Source organism: Balearica regulorum, chromosome 13 (assembly GCF_011004875.1).
Source record: "Balearica regulorum gibbericeps isolate bBalReg1 chromosome 13, bBalReg1.pri, whole genome shotgun sequence".
Taxonomy (NCBI): domain Eukaryota; kingdom Metazoa; phylum Chordata; class Aves; order Gruiformes; family Gruidae; genus Balearica; species Balearica regulorum.
Genome location: NC_046196.1, coordinates 20,127,399 through 20,151,114, shown reverse-complemented (window position 1 = coordinate 20,151,114; position 23,716 = coordinate 20,127,399). Strand labels below are relative to the sequence as shown.

The window sequence follows — 23,716 nt, the reverse complement described above, 5'->3', positions numbered from 1 at the left end:
GGATTGGTACTTGAAATTCTGAAAAGTTTCTGAGACGTTGTAACTGAATATCTGTTTGTGATCTGATTATAGGTCTTTCCCTCATTTAATGTTCATAGTATTATTCAGGATTTGTCAGAACATGTGGGTAGTATGCATATTTGCTGAACATCTCTAGTACAGCTGTGTCACAGGTAGGTATAGTCAGGACTTAACTGCCATCACTGATACACTATCAAGTGAATAATTGGCATAGTAACTTCTCTTCCATACCTTTTCACATGATAAACACACCCTATCCTTTTTTAAAAAATGGATGTTACAGCCAATTCTGTTTGTTCAGAGGTTTATGTTGTATTTTATAACACTAAAGATGGTGTGTTTGCATACGTAAGCATAAAAGACTTGGCTGAACAGATTAAATTGGGAATTGCTTTTGTTGCAGGGACTTCCTGTCTGCTTACTGTATGTGTGGCAGGGAAGTGATTTTTTCTCTCACCAGAAACAGGAAAAATGTGTACTAGAAAAACTCTAAGCCTTTACCACTTGAATGTTCAGACTATGAGGTGCCCAAATATATACATTGCAAGAAACAGGCATTTCTGGGACTTAGAACCTTTGCTCTGTTGGTGCTTAACTCCCTGAAGACTTTCATGCTGTTTGCTTGTGTAGGGCAATCTTGACTCTTACCCGAAGGGCTAATCCTTGTGTTCAGAAATAGGAGTTTTACAGCTGGTATATGTGAATAGTCAAAGTATATAGGTAAAGCTATGCTACAACAAGAGCTGGTTTATGCAATCAAGACAACTGCAGAAGACAGAGGCAAGAACACAACAAGTCTTTGCTAATGAGCAGGTATTTTCTAAGAGTATAGCAAAACATAGCAAGCTTTTAGCAGTTTGATATTTCACATAGGTCATTAGCCCACTTGCAGGTTCACCCCAAGTTGAACAAATGACAGGTCAGCTGCTGTTGTCCTCAGTGGGAGAGAGGGGATCTTGGCGGATAGTTCCTCTTTCCTTCCCCTTTAAAGGAGGGCCACCCTGTAATGCAGTGTTAGTACTTTGCTAACTGCATGTTAACATTCGTTAGCTCCTTTGGTACATGTCCAAAGTGTGATAGGCGAAACAATGAAGCGATCCTAGTTTCAGGTCATTATGTCCTGGTTTCATATCAAAGCTTTCTATGTCAATGGCAGTGTCATTTCAGGGAAAAAATCTTATGCATATCAGCAAAAAGATTCCTCACATCAGCAAAAAAAAAGAGTTTAAGACTGTATTGCACAAGGGTGAGCAATGAGGAAATCCACACGTTAGCTTGTGTGAAGGCATAAGCCTGCATTAGCCATATCAGTCCTGTGGCAAGGCTTTGGCAGCATTAGAGATCATTCTAACAGTATTTTTAGCTGCAGTATTACAGGATTGTTGTATGTTAGAAAATATATACTATTCCTCTCTAGTTCTTCTCTTCCAAGCCTGTCTTCTCTTTTTGCAGAAGTAATGGTCTTGTGACAGAATCAGGGATTTTAATATATGTATTCTCTATATTGCTAATCTTGACGTAGCTTCAGTTTTCTCTAATCTCTGCTCTCCCTCTTTGTGGGTTTGTTGGGGTTTTTTTTTGATGGTTGGGGTTTTTTTTCAGTTGGGCAAAGCTACTGAGTTTAGTTCCAGTTAAGATTAAGTGAAGTGCTTGTAGGAAAAAACCCTGCTAATAGTTTTGTTTCTGTCATAGAGGTGGTGTAATAAGACATGCGACTCAGGCAAATAAGCAATTCCTGCCCTGAAAGCTTTAAGGATCTAAACCAAATAAGCTTAGAGAAGACAATGAAATGCCAAGTCTTGAGTGAGCTGTTGCACACACCTTCATGCAAATCGTAGTTGTCAGCAGATACCTGAAGTTGGGAATAACAAAAGCAGACTCAGAGAGGAAGAAAGAGTATTGGGGGACAAAACAAGCTAGGTTGAGAGATATTGGGGTTGCTCTTTCCTGGGCAGAGTAGGGTAAGAAGCAGTCAAGGTCATCAGTAACAAAATAGTATAGAACTGCAGTCTCGTGCTGCTAATTGAGGTGGAGGCATTTGAACAGAGTCTGTAGTTACAGGTAATTAAATGTCCCTCTGAATTTCAGACCGTGAGGTAAATCATGGTGACTCTTAGTGTAAAACTGCCTCTGTGTGAACACATCAGATTTGATTTGATTTGAATGATTCAATTGATTTGAATCAAATCAAATCATCAAAATGCCTGAGTATTCAAAGTAATGTTTATGCTTCTGAACAAGCTGTACTTTGAAAGGTGTTCCGGGAAGAAGTGAGAATGATGATTAGGATATGTGGAGTAAGAAATCATAAAGCTGTGTAATTATCACTGAAATGATGTTTTACATCTATGAGTCAATTCTTAACACATTACTCAGCTTTAACCTTTAGCTGGAAGGGCTGAAAATGAATGTGGCATATTTTCAAACCAGTAGCTGGATGTCATAATAATAGCTGTGGTATTCTTATTTTTTCCACTGACACTTATTCAGAGTGATTTGCCTTCTGAAATACATTTACAACTAGTATCCTGAGTCAAAATATAAATGAAAAGATTCAGTGGAGTTGGATGTTATTTTTGAGTCACAAGTATTCTTTAAATCTACTTATGGTCAAATGAGTCGTAAAGACATCTGCTTTGATTATTTGTCCTGCTGTTTTACACAGTTATGCTTTCTGATGATTGTATTATATTTGCAATTTATTATTATAAGCATTTATATTCATTTACACAGTAATAACTGAACTTTCTCTTGTAAAGCAAACTAAATAATCTTAGGCCACATGTCTTTTTGATGACTTTGCTCTAATACACCAATAAAAAAAAAAATCAGCCAGTATGTGGTTGCAAATGAGTTTGGCACAAGATAGATGGAAGAGTAAATAACAAGGAGAAGCGGTAACAACTGGTGAGACGAATTTGCTTTCATTTTCCTTTGCAGTTCTGGGCATACTCATCTGTAGAAACTGTGCAGATTCCTCTCTCCTAATTAGTTTAATTTTATCAGAGATGCCTCATTATAACACTCAAGCTTTTAAGTTCTGAAATACTAGAGCTTAGTTTCTGGAAGGCTGAATATTTTTAATCTAATAAAAAGTGTGAAATTTGATAGCTTGTGATGTACCTATGACACTAAATAAGATGTTGACTCATGTATAAATGATAAAGTATGTATTTAGTAATTAATGCTCTTTAAAGTGTTTCTTCAAAATATTGAGGAGAAAATAAATCAGAAGGCATCTGAGTAAACAGATTGAGGATCTCATTTTGCATTATTTAAAAGAACACAGTCTCTATTTTAATGTTTAAAAGCTAGATGATTCATGAGTTGGAGATGAATGATGTAATGTGTTTCACTAAATTAGGTGTACTCCGTTTCAGTAGAAGTTACTTTTTTATTGATTGAAAATAATCTTCATCATTTTCACATCTTTAGACCTATTCTAGTTCAGGGATGTCAAGTCCCATTTTCTGTACTTCAGTATACAGGTGTTGGCTTTATAATAACGGAAGAGTATGGTTATTAAGTTTCCCCCCTCCTGAAAGATGTGCCTCTAACTGCATGAGCAAAACCTTGTATGTTCATATGTTACTAGATGCATAGATATATACCTTTCAGTGATTGCATACTGACCTTTCAAAATCCCCATACTCAGGGTTTTTGTTCTCTTAGATGACAAGTTTATTGTTGGAATAAGAAAAGCTTCTGTAAAATTAGTCTTACCCCCAAAAGCACAATTTTTTTCCCCTGCTAGATCAGGTTCTTTATTCTAATGGACCCAGACTTTGTAATTTTTCTGTTCTATAGTAAATGGCTGAAGTATACACTGAGGGTTTCATGAGGGGCAGGACAAATGAATAGTAGTGCATTGTGGTAATTATGTGGGGCCTATTCTTTATGCAGCTGATAACCTAGTAATCAAAGGTACATTTGTAATTTAAGCTGTTTTCCATGCAAGACTGTTCCTTGAATAGATTATTTCTTTCTTGAATTTCTATAAAATGGGCCTTATTCAGAATTGCTGCTATTTACCAGTATGTTCTTGTGCTAATAAATGTTATTAGCAGTAACTTGTTTTTGGAAGGCATGGGAGAATTTCCTGGAGATTGAGAAGAAGGTGACTCTTTTCCAGATGGTCAATTCTGAAGCAGAGGAAAAAGTTTATTTCATTGCTGTGTTCTTAGGTACTGTTAAATACAGTTGCTAACAGAGGAATTTGGATTGAAACTACTGTGGGTTTTTTCATGTACATTGTGCACTCTTAGATAACACCAAGAAATGAGGCAGTGGGAACTGGGAACAGTTTCAGGGAGGGAGCAAACTATAGGATCAGCTAAAAGTCAAGAGTTGGATCCAGAGGATTCTGGACTAAGTATCTCTTCATAATATTGCCCTTAGCAAGAGCCCAAACTGCATTAATAACGTGTAACACTGTTTGTTCATAACTTACATGTGTAAGTATAATCATTTGGTTAATTTTTTTAGTACTGCAATACATCTGTGTTCATGCTTAGAACTTCCAGCTTGGTCTTAGTGTTTGCTTTCCTATATCACCTCACTTTGCTTCTATCTGTCCTTTCTTCCTTTTCAACATTGGAATCCGTTAATTCTGTCCTTCCTACAGTTTTGGTTGGTTCGCTGTTGGTTTTTTCCCCCCTAAAGGCAGAAGTTCCTTTCTCAGCTTAAGTTACTTTGGAACTTGTCTCTTGCTCTGTGTGTGTTCGTTTTTCTGTTTATTTTAACTATGCATGAATTTACCTTTGTGTAAGAAGCAACAAAACGGAATTTCTCAATTTACTTTTGTAAATCATAGGGTAAAAAGGTGGAAAGAAGATATAACAAGAAAGTCGTGGGATAAAAAAATTTTATAATGATTTTAGCTGTCTATATTTTGTTTTAGATTGTGATTTGGAGTCGTGGAGAATTCGCAGTCTTTCCACAATGGGAGAAAGGACAGATTGTACGAAGTCGCATAGTTCACTGGCTGAATACAGCCCTGTCGATAAATCAGACAGGACAGATCCAAATGACCGCTGTGAAATGCAGGATGGAAACCAAAATACAATGCAACTGAAGAAAGAAATATCTTTGATAAATGGGATAAGCCTTATAGTAGGCAACATGATTGGTTCGGGTATCTTTGTCTCTCCCAAAGGAGTTCTCATCTATAGCAAATCTTATGGATTGTCTCTAATAATTTGGGCAATTGGAGGGATTTTTTCAGTCTTTGGAGCTCTCTGCTACGCTGAACTTGGAACCACTATTACAAAGTCAGGAGCCAGCTACGCGTATATCTTGGAGTCTTTTGGGAGCTTCATTGCTTTTATTCGTTTGTGGACCTCACTCCTAATTGTTGAGCCAACTAGTCAGGCGATTATTGCCATCACCTTTGCTAACTATATAGTTCAACCTTTCTTCCCTTCTTGTGATCCTCCATATTTGGCTTGCCGTCTCATAGCAGCTGCTTGTGAATGTAAGTATTTCTTGAAATTTACTATGGTAATTTTTTATCAAGGGTTAAGTTTTATTAAAATAAATCCTACCAAGTCCCAGAGTTGTTGCGTACTGAATCTGTATTGGTTTGTGTTGCAGTGGGGAAAAATAACAATTTCCAGCACATGAGTAATTTGCAGGTATTCAGTCAGTGAATTACCATTTTCTCATTCAGAAGCAGATTTCCCTCAGAGAGGTGTATTATTAAATCAGACCTCTAGATTTCCCTCAGAGAGGTATATTGTTAAATCAGACCTGAAGATACTCTTGGTGTGGTCTAAGAGTTGTTGCAGCATAGCTCTTATGCTATAAATTCTGGTGTAATTTATTTTACAATAGCTTCTCAATGTAGACGTGCTTAAGTAATTACTCTGGTAGGGTTTCAAAAGATCATTCAAGATTATTCTGTATGCTCATGATAACTGTAACATCAGTACAACAGTACCTGTGGTAAAGCTGTTTTTAAAAGCGGAAATTTTGTGTGCACATAAAACATTGAAATGTTTGTAATCAGATAGCCAGCTCTGTCAGTCAATATAGAGGAACAACTGTCCATATGCTTCAAATCATGACTGTTCTGCTGTATCAAGAGAATGAAACTGTGATTGTACTATGTATGTCTTATTTAATTTTAGGTATTTCCTATTAAAAGTGTTTATATACATATCTTACATTTCTAGTAAACAGTGAAAAATGTATTTCAGAAAGTCTGTATGGCAATCCTTTGTCATGTATTGATCAGTCACCATGTGCTGTGGAGCGTGCCATCCCTATTGACGTGATGCTTTTATCATACAGCTAATACAGAACTTGGGCTTTTTTTACTGCCAACAATATGCTACTGGGAGGAGATGTGCTGCTTCTAGATGGTTCCTTTTTGAGGCAACAGGGAGTCTGTTGAAATAGCTCTGATGTTGCTTATTACAGTTATCTATGTAGGACTAGAGGAGAGGAAAGACACAGGCAGCAGTAGTATGTGCTTCAAATACTTGATCTCTATAACTAGTTGTGAACTTTACAGCTTCCCCTTCCATTTTTGTAAGTTAATTTGTTACTGTTGGGAAAGCACTGATAAGCTGATCCAGGTAGTGGGAAGAATAATCACAAACCTCTTCTATAAAATCTGTCAGCTTCCCTCCGTCTCCCTCCTCCCTTCCAAATGTGTGTCCGCTCTTTGTTGTGACAGCTTCAGGAAAGAAATGAAGGACCTGTGATGTCATGTTCACACTCCTTAAACAGATACTGCCGCAAGGTATCCTGGCACAGATTCAGGTGTGTGGGAGAATCTGCTCTTCCATTTAAAATATCTCACACCTGAGGGGCGTTAGCCCTTATAAAAAGCAGTTTATCAAAAAGCAAGAAATTAAGACAAAGTGGTTCAATGGAAACGATTATATAGTAGATGTAGAAAGACAACATGGTGTCCTCTATGCTTGCTGCTAAGAGAGGAGATTTAGCACCTTTTTCTTTAGTGGAGACATGTGACAGCAAGGTCACTTTCATTTAGGTGGAACAGATTACTTTAACAGTCCATTTTACGATTTAAATGCTTGTTCTGCCGTGTTCTATGTGTCAGTGCTGAGAGTCTCACCCCTGCTCTACAACTTAATTTAACTGTTCCTGTTAAAGCCTATGCTTTTGTCCTGGCAGGGCTGATGTTGTGTGTCACATCCTTAGCTCTGGGTACGATTAATACTTCATTAATGAAGTTGCTGGGAGTGGAGGTCTGAGCATTGATTAGGTAGAGATTGTATGTGAGAATGGGTGGGTTAGTTGTGGGGTTTCCTTTGTGGTTTTTGTTTGGTTTTTTTTATAACTGTAGTAGTAACGGTGCTAGATCTAGTGTCAGATCAGTCTTGGTGTTATACAGCATTACTTTGTCAATCATTTTGGCAATGGGGGTGGCATCTGGTGCTACAGAATTAAACTTGACAGTTCTCAGGAACTTTAAGTAGCTAAGCGATAATTAAAAGTTGAAGAAAACATGGGAGAATACATGAGAGAATAATTTTAGTAAAAGAAAGAGGGAGGGGATATGGCCTATTCAGATGCCTGATTGTCTTTCTGTTTTTTCTTTTAAGATACTGGAGACAGAGTAGCATTTCATCTGAAGTACAGACCAAGCCCTAACTCACTAAAATAAGGAGTTAATAATTATTCCCAATGAAAGTTACTTTTAAAAAAAAAAAAAAAAAAAGAATTGCCGAAATAAACCCTGTGAGCAAATACTCCGTAGATAATACCGATCATTAATACTGAAGAGCAGAGACCAAGCAGAGTTGTTTTTTTCCTGAGGGCTCTCTGGGAGCTGCAGCAGTCCTGACTTTTGAAATTTGATACAACCGTTTTTTTCCCCTCATTTTGCCAAGCTCAGTGGAATCGCGTTCAGCTATTCCAGTTGGCCAGACTGTCTAGTATACTAGTGCCATGCTTTTGAGATCATTACCTTTCTTTTGTTATCTTTTTTAAATTATTATTTTTGTATTTGGTAACTGTGCTAAGTACATTTTTATCTTAATAAACTATCTTATTTTATCTTGAATTATGGGAAAGGAAATAATTTATCATCACATCTTTTCTTCTAATTTTGATTTGCTACTACCTTACGCCTTAAACAATCAAGTTTAGTTTTTATTTATGTGCATATTTAAAATACATAGTACAAGAAAATTGTTTGGAGATAAAAAGTACACTAGAATATAACTACTTTTTTGCTAGCTAAAGGAAAAAAAGATATTTTGGGAAGATACTTAAACTTCTATGTTGGAATAAATAGTTTAATGATAATCTGGATAAGAAAAAATATGCACCGAATTAGTATTTTGTTAAATAAAGAATACCGAAGATACTGAATCCTATTCAATATTCAGCATTTGAGTTCAGGCAGAAGTTGTCTGCCTCTCCACTTGAGGAAAAAAGTAATAATGCAGAAGCAAAATGTTGAGAGCCACGAGAACAATGTATTTCAACAGTAGCTTGGAAAGTGTTTATTGGGGAAGTTGATCATATGAGTAGGTTTAGTCAGCTGCTGTTACTAGAATATTTGTGAAATCTGAAAGTCTCACTTCAAGTTCCATTACAATCTTGTGAAATAGGTGTGACACTGATTTATTTTGGGATAGAGGGAGGAATATATTCAGAACACTCATTGCTCACTACCTGTTCTTAAAAATCCAGATTAATGTTGCATTAGCTGTAAATGATGTAGATGATCCCCAGAGGTCCCTTCCAATCCCTACTGTTCTGTAAAGCGTATGTTATTTGATCAGATCGGTTCTAGCCTCACTTAGTAATACAGTTTAATACAGCTGGAAAATAATATTGAATCGCTTGTGACCATATTCAGTATTGTAAACTCATCCTCAGACTAACAAGGAAGAGGAAAAACTTTTTCAAACACTCTTTTAATAGGTTTGCCTAAAGGGGTTTCTAGATAATCTTTCATTTTTCAGAACAACATTGATAAATTAAATGAATTATTTCATGTAATGGTTTTCTTTAGCTTCAGGATAGTTGCAGTGCTGCTGCTGAGGGGTAGCATTAGGAAAATGGGCATATAATCAGCGAACGGAAAGGTCTTTCCTTCCATCTTTTGAAAGAGTGTGTATTATGAATCTTTAGAACATCTGTTTCCTACTGTTTTGTTTCAACCAGTGTGTTTTCAGTACCAGCGTATTTTGCTTAGTTTAACCTAAAGTATTAGTATAACAGATAAATGCATATTTATAAGATCTTTGGAAAATGTGTTAAACTGAGTATTGTTCAAATGGTCTTTTAATTTTTCTTTTTTTCTTTTTTTTTTTTCTTTTTTTTTCCCCCTAGGTCTTCTAACTTTTATAAATTGTGCCTACGTTAAATGGGGAACACGGGTGCAGGATATATTTACTTATGCTAAAGTCACTGCTCTTATTGTCATCATCATAACTGGACTTGTTAAAATATGCCAGGGTAAGCGTCTAAAATTAAAGCAAAGGTTTGTATTTATCAGGTAACTGATTGACTGGTCTAAAGACTGTAAAATACCTCTCTATGTGTTATCAAATGCCTCAATACAAGCATAATGTAGCTACTCTGAAAACACCAATAATACCAATGTTAGGCATTATCGTGATATTATATTGTGAGAAGCTGTCCTATCTCAGTTGACTTTGAACTGAGTAAAAGAAGGTAACTCATTGCTCAGCAATGTTGTGCAATTTACAGCCTGCAATATGGAATAATAAGGGAAATGAAAATAGCAAAATACAGAGCTAGCAAAATAAAATGGGAGCAGAGAAAGCTGTAAATTTTTCTAAGGAACATATGACTTTACAATGAGATTAACTGAATTTTTTTTTTACAAAATGAATTTTGTGAATGTCTGAAACTGCACTTAAAGTAAAAATAGATTTGTAAGAACATCTAAGTAGACTTGTGAAACAGCAGCTCTATTTTTGCTCAGATCCTGAGTTCTTTTATAGCTGTTGAGAATTAGAAAGTTGCTGGCATTTTGGATTTTTTTTTTTTTAATTTATGTGTGTGTTGGTCATTGTGTCATCAAGTTAGAAAAATTCTGAACTTAGTTTTGTTCTTATCCCTTCCTTTGGGGAGGATTTATTGGTGTGTTAGCTTAAAAAAATTATCCTGCTTTCAAACCTGCCAGCTCTGCCTATGTCTGTGCGAAGGGAACAGCAATGTCTGACTAGGGTAAAAAAAGAGAAAGAAGTGAAGATATTTTAGAGGCCCCAAAAATTTGCCTGGCCAGTTTTGATGAAGTCTAAATGTTTCAGGATGCATAGTACAGGGCACATTGTGGAGTTTTATAGTTACCTTTCTTTATTTGGTGTGTTTGTGTATGTGTCTGTATATGTAAAATAGTCTGAATATATAAAACTGCCATTGATGAGCTTGGCTTGACTTGCTTGAAGTCAAAAGATGGCACAACTTCTCACAAATAGTGATGCAGAAAACCATACACTTTTAGCTTGGGAAAATTTTAGCTCAAGTAACAATGATATGTTCTGTTAATTGTTCTCAATTTTCTATTTTTCATAGCTAACACTTAAACATCCATTTAGGTGTTTGGGGTGTTTTTTTGGTCATAGTCATCTAAAATCAACTGTAATCTTTGTTTTCTGTATAACCTAATTGATTGAAAATTTAAAAGGCTATAGAAGGATTATTTTATTAAATAGTGGATTATTTTATAAATATGTATGTTATAAAAGATAGCCTCAGCCTGAGTGCTGTCATTGCGTTTTGTAGCTTAGTCTGAACTTAATGTTCCTGAACTGTTTGTGCCATTGTGGACAAACTAGGTGTTTAGTTATAGAACAGTATGAGCCACATAGCATAATTTTTGCCATGCTTATTGTCATGGCTGAAGCACAGAGTAGAATTGGAAAAAGGGCTTAATAAGCAGCTTTGAAAGAATTAGGTTTCTGAGGGTTTTTTTTGTATTTGTATGCAAATTGAAAAAAATACGGTATTTTATTATATTGTACTTCACTGTGTATCTTCCACCTACAGGACATTCATCGCACTTTGAGAACTCTTTTGAGGGATCCTCTTTTGATATTGGAGACATTTCCCTTGCGCTCTATTCTGCCTTGTTCTCTTACTCTGGTTGGGATACGCTCAATTTTGTAACGGAAGAGATCAAAAACCCAGAAAGGTAAACAATTTGAGCTATCTAAACCAGGATAGTTTCCAACTTGCTCATTTTGTGGCTGTCTTTCACTAAAGATCTCTGAACTTATACAGAAATGAGTAGAGCTGCTTTATACTTAGATGGTGAGGCTGTGAACAACCACCAGCAAATATTTACTAGTTTTAAACTACTTTAAAAATGAAAAGAAGGAAAAAAGAAAAAAAAAGGTAAGAATAAGTAAGTCTAGACAATTCCAGGATGCTGTATCCGGTGCTTGATAAACTTTCAGTTCAAGATGTTGCTACTATTAATTATAATAGGTGTTAATATTGCAGTGAAAGAGTTACATAAGTATTGTCTGTGTTGTGCTTATCCGTGCCATAATTCTGATTTCATATTTAAGTATGTTATCTTTTCCGTGAATTTGTGCTCTAAAAGTGCGACTGATTAATCTTGTTCAGTCGTGAGTCTGTAAGCAGATGCCTTTTATGTTAAAAATAGAATCCCATTTGATCATTTTTACTTCCTATTATAAGCAACAGCTCAGATTGCTACAACTGAAAGATAAAGAATGGAGGAGATTTTTTTTTTTTTTCAATTCTCCCAACTGATTGGTCCCAACAGTCATTTGGTCCTTCAAATTGTTTTTTTTTTTTTCCCCTGAAAGAGCTCCCCTTTTGAGTGCTGTTGCAATGCCTTTTTCATCTTTTTAAAGTTAATGTATTGTTCTGTGTTGTCTGTTGGATAACTCTTGTATTAGATGTATTATTTTGAAAAATATTTTTTCTCACAGGATATTTAGCTGATGAAAATTTCTTCAGATTCATTTGCTATTATGGGCATCAGTGCCAAACTATAGCTTTGTTCTTGGTAACAATTGTAGCTGATAAAGTGAACTTCAAATTTCAGCTTTCTACATTGACAATTGGGAATAATGAGATGTTCCAGACTTCAATAAAATTACTCCATGGATTACATACTTTTCATATTCATTTGATTCATAGTGCCCACATGCTTGTCTAGGCAAAAGTTGCAGTCCACAAGTTAAACTTGAAATAGTCCCTTGGCTTTAATCTTGGGTGATGCAAAGTTCTTAAAATGCCATTTCAGCTTTTTGTTACCTTATGTAAGATTTCTGAATTAATTTCTAAGTGGTTTTTTAATTATGTTTCTTCTGTGCACTGAGGTTCACGGATCTCTTACTGTGAGTGTACAACCTGGAAGCAGTCATAACTCCCAGTTACTAATTTACTGATTTATATGGAGGGCGTGTGGTGTGTGTTTGTTTTTCTGCTTCCATGGCATCTGACAGACTCAGCTGGAGTTCTGGGCTTCAGGAAATTTTTGAGGAAACTTCCAAAGTGCATTTCATTTTTCTGCTTTTTTGGGGATTTGTTGTTTGGATTTTGTTTGGTTGTTTTTTGTGGAGTTTTTGTAGGGGTTTTTTTTGTTATTAGAAAACATGTTCATGGCAAATACTCATCCATGTCACAGTGTCATGTTTGATTTCAAACTGGGCAAATACGAGAGTAACACTCTCAATTCTGCTTTCCCTTTTGAAACATTTGAATATCCCCGCAAGCTTTGGGGAAAGAAGAAGGCTGAGAAAAGCTAGAGCCTAAAATTAAAAGTTTGTTTCTGCTTCTACTCTGCTTTCTCCCTGTGGAGCTGCAGACTCAGGGCTGTGGATTTATCTCAGCTTTAAATTAAGTCTTATCAGTTTACATCTAGAGGTTGCAGTGTTTTCATGTTACTCTAGACTATTTTTGTGTGACTTTCTAGACATGCAAGATACACCACATCCTGAGGTTCACGGCTGTGTAGTAATTTTGGATCTGCCCTCTGCATCTCTGCTTTCTGCAGTTACACAGCCCAATTAGTTTGTTCCCTGCAGTAATGAGTGCAGATGAGATGATCAGGGGTTTCGTTTGGTTTAGTGGTCTCCCTGCGTCAGTTCTAGAAGTAGGTGCTAAAACAGCAGCATTCCCCATGGGAGAATGAGTGCAGTGACTCAGAGCTCTCCCCCTTTGGGTTCTAGTTGTGGTAATAAACATGGCCAGTAGGCAATAATTTAAAGCATGTAAATTTGAAGGCTGTTATTACTGATCTGGAAACCCTGAAGTTAGGGTACTAGTAGAGCAGTTGCATTAGAATCCCTTTTTACACATAATTTGGGTTTTAAGTTATTGCAAGAAATTCAATTTTTTCCACTATTTTATTTTAGAATTTCTAGTTTTAAAAGAAACCAAACTCTTCCAGAGATACCTATTTTGAAATCTTTATTCTGTCTTCATACCTTTTATCTCTAAGATAAAGAATGCAAATAAATAAGTTTATTCTGTTATTAATGGCTTTTTTTTTTCCCCCCGGGTTGTGGATTTTGGGGTTTTTTTGTCTTACAGGAACTTGCCGCTGGCTATTGCAGTGTCTATGCCAATTGTGACTGTTATCTATATTATGACCAATATAGCTTACTATACAGTGCTGGATGTTGAAGCTGTTCTTTCCAGTGATGCTGTGGCAGTGGTAAGTTGACCATGTGGTATTTTGCTATATTATTCACTTTTCACCATTTAGGGATGGATTTCATTTTGAGGAACAAACCAGGAAAAATCTCTAGTTTATGAATAATTTAATCTTAAATAGAAAAGTAGTTAATGAAATCATGTATAATAAAAATATTTTATCAGACTTACTCAAACAGGCACACATGCATCTTGTTAACGTATTTTGTGAAGACATGAATTAGACTTGTGCACTTTGAGCTGATTGTAAATTAGACTCATTAGTACATAATTCTTCTCTGTTCCTTCATGCTGCAGTATTTAGAAAGCTGGAGCAGTATGTAGAACAGCGTTGCACTGAGCTACGTTCTGTTGAGCTAATAATTGGTGCAATGCATATCTGTAAATGGATGTGTTGCAGCTTTGAAAAATTTTAGGTTTGTATCTCCTTTTTAATAACTTAGATGACTGTCTTCCCAGCATTGTATTAATTCCAATGACTTTTAATATTTTGAAATGCATTATTTTTGTATATGGATGGAAGTTTGAATCCAATTAAAATATATAAGCTTCTTAAAGTAAAAGCTGGTGAAAACATGTTTTATACTTAAAGCTAATCATTAAACAAAAGTGAAGGGGTTTTTTTGCCCTGTAGCTAGAAAATTAATTGGATAGTTCTGATTACTATATCCTTTAGATGTGAGACTTGGAAAATTTAATCTTCTTTTTGGTTATTTAAATTGGAGGAAAAGAAATAGCTTTCTTCCTGATTTAGATTCCCAATTGGCTTCTAAAATTTAAATAGTTAGACAATGGACAGAGAGTTTTAAGTACGTCAAAATGAAGGAAGTATTCACTCTGTTCCCACAGAGGATTACTGTGATTAAAAACTGGCTTAGCAAATCAGCAAATTCTTATTTCAGGTATTTAGGCAGATGGTTCCACAAAAGCACTTACTAGACTTTCTTTCAAACTTGAGAAATATTTCTATTTAATGTAAGCTTTCAAAATAGTTTATGGTAAATATGGGCTGTAACTTGTTATTTCAAATGTAATTATGTAGATGTTTATTTCAAAATGTATTGAAAGTAAATAAAATTTAATTCTTTGCCTCCCTTACCTGGAATACAAAGTTGTCATAAAATATGTCATGAAAAACTTGGTAAAACACTTCAGAATGAAACCAAACAAAACAAGGACAGAAAATACTTAATTTTGAATCAGCATATGCTAAGGGGTAATAAAATGTCCAGAAATATTTGTTTCTGTTGTAGGCTATGGTATCCCATATAATGTACTTTCCAGTGACTCATAATGGAATTTTAATTCTTGTCTGGAATTAATTAATCCAGACAAAATTAAAAACCAATACACAGTCCACTCTCTGTCTTGACTTCTCTAAAGCAATACACTATTGGGTTTTTTTCTAACAAAGACTTGGAAAATACACTCCTTTGACAGCAATGAAGTTCTGCAATCCAGCCTGTCCCCTAAGAGTATTCTGTGCCTACTCCACTGCTCCTGGCCTTTATCATCACAGAGGTTTATACAGCCATTTGGTGAATGGAATCAGGAAAACTGATCCATCCTGGGAAATGATTCATTGCCAGCCTGTCCAGTCTATGTTGCTGTACACAGAAGTGGTAGCACTGCAGTAGTAGTGGGTAGCCAGATAAAGGAGGAATGACAAGATACCTGAACCTTGCTACACATGTGAAACCCAGGCCTAAATTTTTATTATTTTACATACACTTCATTTAGTTGTTCTTTGGCATTGTTCTTGACCAAAAGTGAGTATATATTTATTTTCATGTGTGTATACTTTTATGTATATACACATGCTGTGTAATTTTACATGAAATTGTAATACTCGGAACTGGACGGATCAGGCCTTCCTTTCTAGTATAGGATGCATCCGGACATGGAGGAGAAAAAAGGAAGACTTAAGAATGATATAAATCCTTAGTCAATCTAATTGCATGCATAAATATTGGGCAACCAGGATAATGAAGAAATATGTTTGTGAATTCCAAAGTTATCAGGTGATTTACTTCTTGTGCTAGTTTTAATGAAACTTAACTGAATGAATTACTTTGGAAGTCTAGAGCTGTGCTTTTTCACTAGATCTCAGGATTGCCAAATACTTGCACTTAGCTAATGTTCTATCTAAAGGCATTTTTGCTGAGATGTCTTATCAGCTGGTGAACAATGGTCTGCTGATTGCCACTACCTATATCCCTTTTAGATTGACAAGGTGAAAGTGTAGCTGAAGTTTAATGCTTAACGCGACTCATTAAAGATTCCTGTTCATTGCTGATATAAGTTTAATTGCCCAGTTCTATGAAATCAACTTTAAACTTGATCTACTAATACATTAGCAAGTAGTGTGGACCTCTAGAAGGATGTCTGTGGAGTGGAACAGTTGACACTGAGGACCTGACACACACACATTATACCTGCTTCAGGGGTGTTTTACTTTGGACTACCTCTAATGAGGTCCCGTGGACTGAATGCTTGTGTGTGGTTGGATTGCAGTAGGGAAGTGCAGTAGGAATGCTCTTGAAGTGCATCTTCAAATTTCGCCTGGTCTAAAAGGGAAGCTCCTTTTAGCTCTGATGCTGAACAATGTGAACCAAAAAGCAGTAAGTGGCAATAATTGGGAGAGTTTTCTTCAAAAGTGCACTTGCAGTCCGAATTATAACACTCATAATGCGGTCATAGTTTTCTAGTGAATAGGGGAAAAAAAGACCTAATGACTGTAATGGCCTGTATTACAGGAGAATTTTCAAATACAGAAATGTAAAAATCTTCATGGTGAGATATTTCTGGGTGGTGGAAGAGAATTTTATCCACAATGGAATCTTGAAGAAGACTTAAGGCATTGTGGTGGATGAATGAAGGACACGAGAATTAAGCCAGTCTAAAAACTAATCTGATGAAAATGAGCCTCTTTGGTCTGCTCACATATTCTGCATGTGATATATAATACAGATTGCTGTAGTTTCCTTATTGCCCTCTATGTAGTTGTAGGATGAAAATTACAATAATGATTTTTTAAAGAAACATGGTAGTAATATTGCTGCATTTTAGAGCCTTTTGTGTAGTAAAGCAGCAGTTAAATTTAGTCTTTCCTTGTTCCCATTTTGGGAAGGAATGGAGTAGCTTTCTCCTCTTCATTTTCATCAAGAGGCTTTGAGCTGGAAATGGGGGGGGAAGCTATTTCCAGTTTCTAAAGGATGGACATAAAAGTTATAAGTGAAAGAAATACTTGTATTAATGCATCTTTGCACATCACTTTGCATACTGTTTTTCTTGGTGGCTGGGAGGTAAAAGAAGTCTTACCAAGGGGTGATATGGAAGAAAATGATAAAATGTCCTTCTTTTACTTCAGCATTAGCTTCTTTGTGGTATAGTCCCAGTGTCAGAGCTAAGAAACTCAGGTTTTTAAGCTCTCTTTTGTTGAAGTAATTTTAAGTAACATAGCAACAGCTAGCTTAGAAGTTCTGCAAATGCTCTTCAGACAGTTGCTGATCATGTAAAAATCACTTCCTTTTTCAAAAATTCCTGTCAGAGTTTCACAGTTGACTTCTGTTTTACGTCCTTATGCAAACCATCACAACCCTTACTCTTATGTTTTACGCATATGAAGGAGTTACTCTGTAGCACAAACACACTTAAAATTTTTGTCTTTATTTATTTAATCTCATCTTCCTCTATCACTGAACAACTATATTTTTGCATCTGAGAGTGCCATTGTATTTTTTGTTTGTGAAGCACGTAGCTGGCTCCACAAGCACTTTTTGGGCTGCTTTATCTTCTAACAGGAAACATACTGGCTGCCAGTGCATAGCTTGTTACCTGCTTCCTGTGTTTGGTCATGTCTGGGGTTTTTTGATTGAGTTTATATGATAGGTGATATTTGGCAGCTTACCTCTTTTACTTGGAAAAGCTAAAAATGATTCCTGGTTGAAGCAAACGGTTGTCCTGCAGAGCCGGCTTGTCATCTTTCTTGGAGCTGTACAGCTTTGTTGGTAGATTGGGTATAAAGATGATGAATGATGACTTCAATTGCATCTTTGAATACCATCTTGTGAGTCCAGCATTGATCAATCCAATTTACCCTGGTGTACTCGTATTCTAGAGCAGACTTGCTTTGCTTTGACATGTCCTCTCCCTCAATGAAACAGGAATGTGGGAGGCTGGGTGTTTTAGCTGTTTTATTCTGCTTTGGTATATAGTTCAGCAAATGCTGAATCTCTTTCTTCTAACTGAATTCAGCCAGAAATTCTTAAGTTACTCTTAGGCCTTTTGGGTATTATTTCTCTTCCTTCATTTGGTCAGTCACTGGCTTCTTTTCTGAAGAGGAAAATCTGCTTGTCTTTGGCTGCCAGTGTCACGTCCACCTTCTTTGCTTGCACTGGCGCCTCCTATTCAGATTCCTTTGGATGAAATGTATATTTGGTACCTTATGATGGAAGAACTCTTCATTAGGGAGGGGCAGGCAGTTGCTTTTAGAAGAGAGCTGTTTAATAAGTCGTTTGCCTTTCTTTCTCAGAGCTAGCCGTAATTCATTATCAATGCAGCACTCCTGTTGCCAATTATGTAGAAATTCTCTAGCTTTGGAGGCCAAGCTGAAAAGTTGAGCCAGAACTTGAAAGAGTGCTACATAATATTTTCAATATGAGAAAGGTAAGAGGCTTTGGAAAACATTGAACCCTTATTCTACAGCTAGCTATTACAAATGCTAAGAACAGGATAAACACCTGAGAAGATTTAGATAAAGTATCTTTAGCACCTCCATGAAGACATAAACAAAACTGTTCTACTGTTGGAGCTGGCATCTGTAATCTTAATGTGGGCCATGCAGAAGAGACATGTTATATGCAATAGACATGCAATATATTAATGCAGTAGAGTAGTGCTGGTTTCTCTTACCATAAGATTGTACAGAGCGACCTAAAGATGAAGAGAGTTTCATGCTGGATCTCGCACTGCACTGGTACCTTTTTCTCCAAGAAAAGGTGTTGCCGATAGCACAAGGAGAGAATTATGTCCGTTTGAGTAGAATCAGTCAACAGAATGGTGATTGAAACAAGAATTACAAGAAACCTGAACATTTGAATTGCTTTCTTTTGCACCTTTACAGTTTTCTGACTCTCTTTTCAGTTGATGTGCACTCCCTTTCTTTAATTTATGTGACATTAAATGTAATTTGGTCAAACTGAACATATGTTATACAGTATCTTGCCAAATGTAATCTATGGCAGTGGAAGAAAACTTCATCCTCTCGGTGGCTTTTTTGCATGTGTGGCTTCCCGATTGCCATAAGTCATAGTTTTTTTGTTTCCTTTAGGCCTTCCTTAAAGGCCTGAGAAGCTAAAAATTGAGAAAACAGACTGTAGTTCTGACTGCTAAATCTTCCTGTTGTGTGGGAATGTATTTATACTTTGCCACAAGAGAAAAGTCAAAGCAGAATTAATTGCACTTTCAAGATACTAGTCGGATTGCTCATGTATATTACTCTCATTACTGCTATATATGATTTTCAGGGTAAGAATGTTATAGAGCTGAGCCTGGAAAAGCTCCCATGTGCAAGAGGATCTTGAAATGAGCTACATAAAGAGGCTCTGTAGATGCCTTTTAAGCCTTCCTAATAGAAACACCTCATAATCTTTGGGTATAGTTTTGTATAAGTTTCTTATTTGTGTTAGACTACATTCTCTTTGCATTTATCCATCTGATCAATGCTGTTTAGTCCTTTGCCAGCCTAGCATGTGCTCACAGCTCCAGTGTAGTCTTGACATTTTTTTGTGTGCCTCTCAGTGCACTTTTTGTGTGCAGCTCAGTGTGAAGAAACAGTTCTCATCTTGTCATTTGTAACATAAATGTGGGTCTTTCTAATCCTCTGTGTGCCTGAATTACTGGGTGTGAGGCAGTATCCTGTGTATTTTGTTGTGGCAGCTCTTTATGTGGGGCAATTCCTGCTTCTTTTAGTTCAACCTGTTTGTATAGAACTGTTGCTTGGACCTTTAAAAGGGGAAAAAAAGTGTTCTTGCAAACCATTCACAGATTAACTGCTGATGACCATGAGATCAAACTAACTGAAGATAAAATGTAGTTAAATCGGTCATTCATGTCTTGAAACAAAGCTGTAATTCAGTTTTTGACCATTCTTCTGGGAGTAATGTAACATTTTAGTCATGAACAAAATGAGGGCAGTTCAGCTGAGAAGTGCATGGCTGGAAGCTTCTTCCTTCATTATTATTCCCTGTTGATGGTTTGGAAAAAAAAAAGTAATCAGAACTCAGGAGAACAATTCCAGGTGCATGTCTTTCTACAGTGTGCGTGTATATATGTATATCTTACATGTCCAATGGATGGGAGGGCATAAAAGGACTTTATCTGTAATTGCAAGTGCTGTATCAGCCACTGAATTCTCTTACTGTTTCCTAGCTGTTAGAAGCAGTTATAGTTCAAGTCTGGACTACAGGACTTGTCAGACTATAGCAGAGATGACAATTTAATCTCTTAATCCTTCTTGCTCTTTAGACTTTCTCAGAAGAAACCTGAGAAGAAATCCATCCCCATAGTGGTGGCTTTCTCCTGTTATGGTGGACTAAATGCTTCTGCTATAGCTGCCTCCAGGTAGGCTCCTCTGTCATCCTCCGCATACCCTTGCGAATGCTCCATTCTTCCCCTGTTGCCAGCTCATTTGTTTTTATAAATACACTTCACTACTCCCAGAAGTAGTGGTAGTTAAAGTGGAATTGATCAGGTGCCCAGGTTTAGCTCATTTGTGGAGGATCCATGATTGTACAATTGCAGTTTTAGCAGAAAGCAGCCACTAACTCTTCTCCCTCCCCCCCTTTTTTTTTCTCTTGGTACAGTGCACGTGGTGTATGTGCTTGATAACTTGATGGCTTTTTGTACTTTTCTCTGCCCTTGTTTCTTATGCAAAATAACCCTCTGACATATGCACACAGTTGAATGCTTATTGTGGCAACTTTGACTTACACTTCAGTAACACTTTCTGCCAGAAACACTGTAGAGATCTTTGGTTTTGTCATTGTTCACAAGAGAGTATAGCTCAGCTTTGGAGAAGACATTTCTTGGCATCTGTTAAAATGAGCGTTGAAGGATTTATAAATGTGTACTCTGAAGTATAAAGTGTGTTTATTGTCTGAGTAGTAATACATGAACTTGGCTGAATTTTGTGTTAGAAATGAGGGTGAAACCCTGTCAGAAAACACCTACATAAAGGCAGATGAGTCTATACTTGTCACATTAAGCCAGTTAATATCACTAGACAGTTTAGCCAAACTTCAGGTACCTTTCAACTTTGTTTTGCTAAAAGATCATTTTGCAGTCAGATCTACTCAGCAAACCAAGCTGAACTTTTTAGGTCATTCTCAATTAAAATACTCTTTTGCCTTACCTCACTGGGGGAAAAGTTAAGCTCTTGAAGTTAATGCTCCATCCTTTACTCTCTCAGGAATCCCAACAACAACATTAGAAAGTACATTGGAAAAACGACAGTGTTTGGTAAAGGCTGTCACTAGGTTATTCTCTCTTTTGAAGAGTCTGACTTGTACAGATCTAGGAAAATTAATTAATTAGAGCTGGATCAACAGTTGTTATACATCATATAGCTTGCATCCAGAATACATTGAATCTGTAACATCTTGATCTGTATATAATTTGTGGCAGCGATACTGTAGCTTTACTTTAACTCTTTGTGGTTTTTACTGCTCATATGAGTGAGTGCTGTTTTCTAGGATGTGTGAAACAACATTAGCGTATCTTAGAAAGATTGGATATACATTATAGAACGGAAACAGCCTTTGAGTTAGTCCCACGTCTGGCATTCCACACCAGCCCATTACTAGATGTTTCAAAAGGAAATGGGAAATTGCAAAGAACAAATGCCAGCCTGCCTTTTGGGGGGAAGAAGTTTCTCCAAATGACGTATTAGCTAATTTGCATCCGGCAGCATTGGATTACGTTCATATGTTTTTCTCTCCTTTAACCTTAGCTGTTAATATTACTTACCTAAATGCTTATCCTTTAGGCAACCTTACTAAACATCTTAATTCTCTAACATCTTACTGTGTGAGTTCTGTATCTTAGCTTTGTATATTTAAAAAAAAAATAAAATCCTCTAGTAGTTTTAAGTTTGATGTCTAGTAATTTCACTTGCTGTTTTGCTTCAGAAGTCAGCAGTCCAGGTTTAAATCATCCTTTAAAATACTACAATTACCTATTAGATTTTTTCATCTTGCCCTCATTCTTACTTGTTCTGGAGGAGTTGTCTTAATTCATTCACTGGATCATTATGAATTACATTCTGCTTTGGGAGACCAGCTTTCTCAGAGCTGCATTTAGATCCATTAAGGATCTGAGAGAAGCGCTGTGTGTTCTAGTAATTATTTATTCTTGAGCAGCAGAAATCTTGTATATACAATAATGTAAATTATTAGTTGCTTGTTCAGTTTCAATTGACTGAAAATGGGTAATCCATGGTATACAGAACACATTTCTTACGGCATGGTCTTTTGCTAAATCGATGTTTTGATTTCAGCATGAAAGAGAATTCATACTTGGATTAGTTCTTTTATACTTTTCTTATGTTAATTTTTATAATTTCTGTGGGAATCTGTGTGTGCATTTTTCCACCCCTTTGTTGAAGCTCCATTTTGAGGGAAGCTATACTAATATGTATAAACTAAAAGAACTCAGGAAGAGAGCGCTTCAATAAGAATCAGGATGACTAACACAGTTGATGCATTAACTTTGAACCTTTTGGCAACGTTGCCATTGAAGTGATTATACGCTTTTGCATTGTCCCTTTGCAGCAGGAAATCCTATCTGCTTCTGCTGAGGCTCAACTAAGTTACACAAAAGGATGGAATAAATTTTGCTTTTTAGTGTAAATGATGGTTTACAGCTAAGCAGAGTTGGATTCTAAACCTTAACCTGGAAAAAATAATCTATATTAAGTCAAAACGTACAAACCCATTCAGAAAACAGATCATAATGAACTGCTTTTGGTTCTCTTGTTGCTGGAGTAATTAAATAAAAATTTGACTGCTGTTAAATCCAGATAGCATTATATGCTACAAACAAAGGCCAGTTATGAATGTTAATCCACTTTGACTGAACTTCTTAGCTCATAAATTTTATGGTGAAGACCAGTAGTTTAAAGGGGAAGTCAGGGGGGACGTGTTTTAAAATACTGAAATATTAAAAACTGAAGACATTTTTTGTAATAGAAGAGACAGACCTGCAGAAAGCTGAACTAGTATATATGCTTTTTATGTCTGAGGATCTTGAAATTGATAAAGCAAGAGAGCGCTAAGAAATTGATTTAGACAAAGGTTCATAAAAAGGTTTAGATTACTGCTACCTGCTGAGATGTAAAATGTTCTAATACCCGCAAAATCCTTGAGGTTTGTTTGAGTATCACTTACACGTAAGTATGTACCTTTCTGTTTCTATAAATAGAGATTTCTTGCTGTCTAATGTAGACATGATCCTTTTGCTACCATGACTGTTAGTTTGCTTCAGTAAAAGAAATCACAGAAGTAATTTAGCTGTCAGTAGGTAGAATTGGGATAAGAAAGCTTCCACCCATGTCCTCTGAACACAGCATGAGCAGTTTTCTGCTTAACTCCAAACATGCTAATGTTCAGACATACACAATGCCTATACCAAGATGGGATTTAGAATAGCTGTCAGTCTTCATGTATTAAATTTCTTGATTTTTTTCAAACATTCTGTCTGAGGTTCTAAGTCTCACTCTTTTTTTTTCTTTCTTTCTCCATCTGAGAGGCTGAACAGAATTGACCAGGACAGTGTCTTGCAAATTATTGCCAATTTTTATATTATATATTATCACTGGCAATCGATGACTGTTGCCACTTGCTATGAAACTTTGATGCTCCTGGCCTCTTGGTTCCAGAACTCTTATCATGGAAGGTCACCACAGCTGGCCTGCCATATTGTCTAGCAACATTAACAAATGATTGCTAATAAGATACTTGCTCTGTGATTTGCTATATTGTGAGAGTAG

General features: G+C 36.3%; 1 protein-coding gene across 1 annotated transcript in view; it reads left to right on the top strand.

Annotated features, from left to right (window-relative positions):
• SLC7A6 (solute carrier family 7 member 6) overlaps nt 1–23,716 on the top strand; it is a 30,228-nt gene that overhangs the window by 1,499 nt on the left and 5,013 nt on the right. Inside the window, exons 2-5 of the mRNA XM_075765852.1 lie at nt 4,922–5,494; nt 9,337–9,462; nt 11,023–11,167; nt 13,546–13,669. Coding sequence (XP_075621967.1) covers nt 4,963–5,494; nt 9,337–9,462; nt 11,023–11,167; nt 13,546–13,669 — 927 coding nt within the window. The 5' untranslated portion in view covers nt 4,922–4,962. The remainder of the gene's footprint in view (nt 1–4,921; nt 5,495–9,336; nt 9,463–11,022; nt 11,168–13,545; nt 13,670–23,716) is intronic.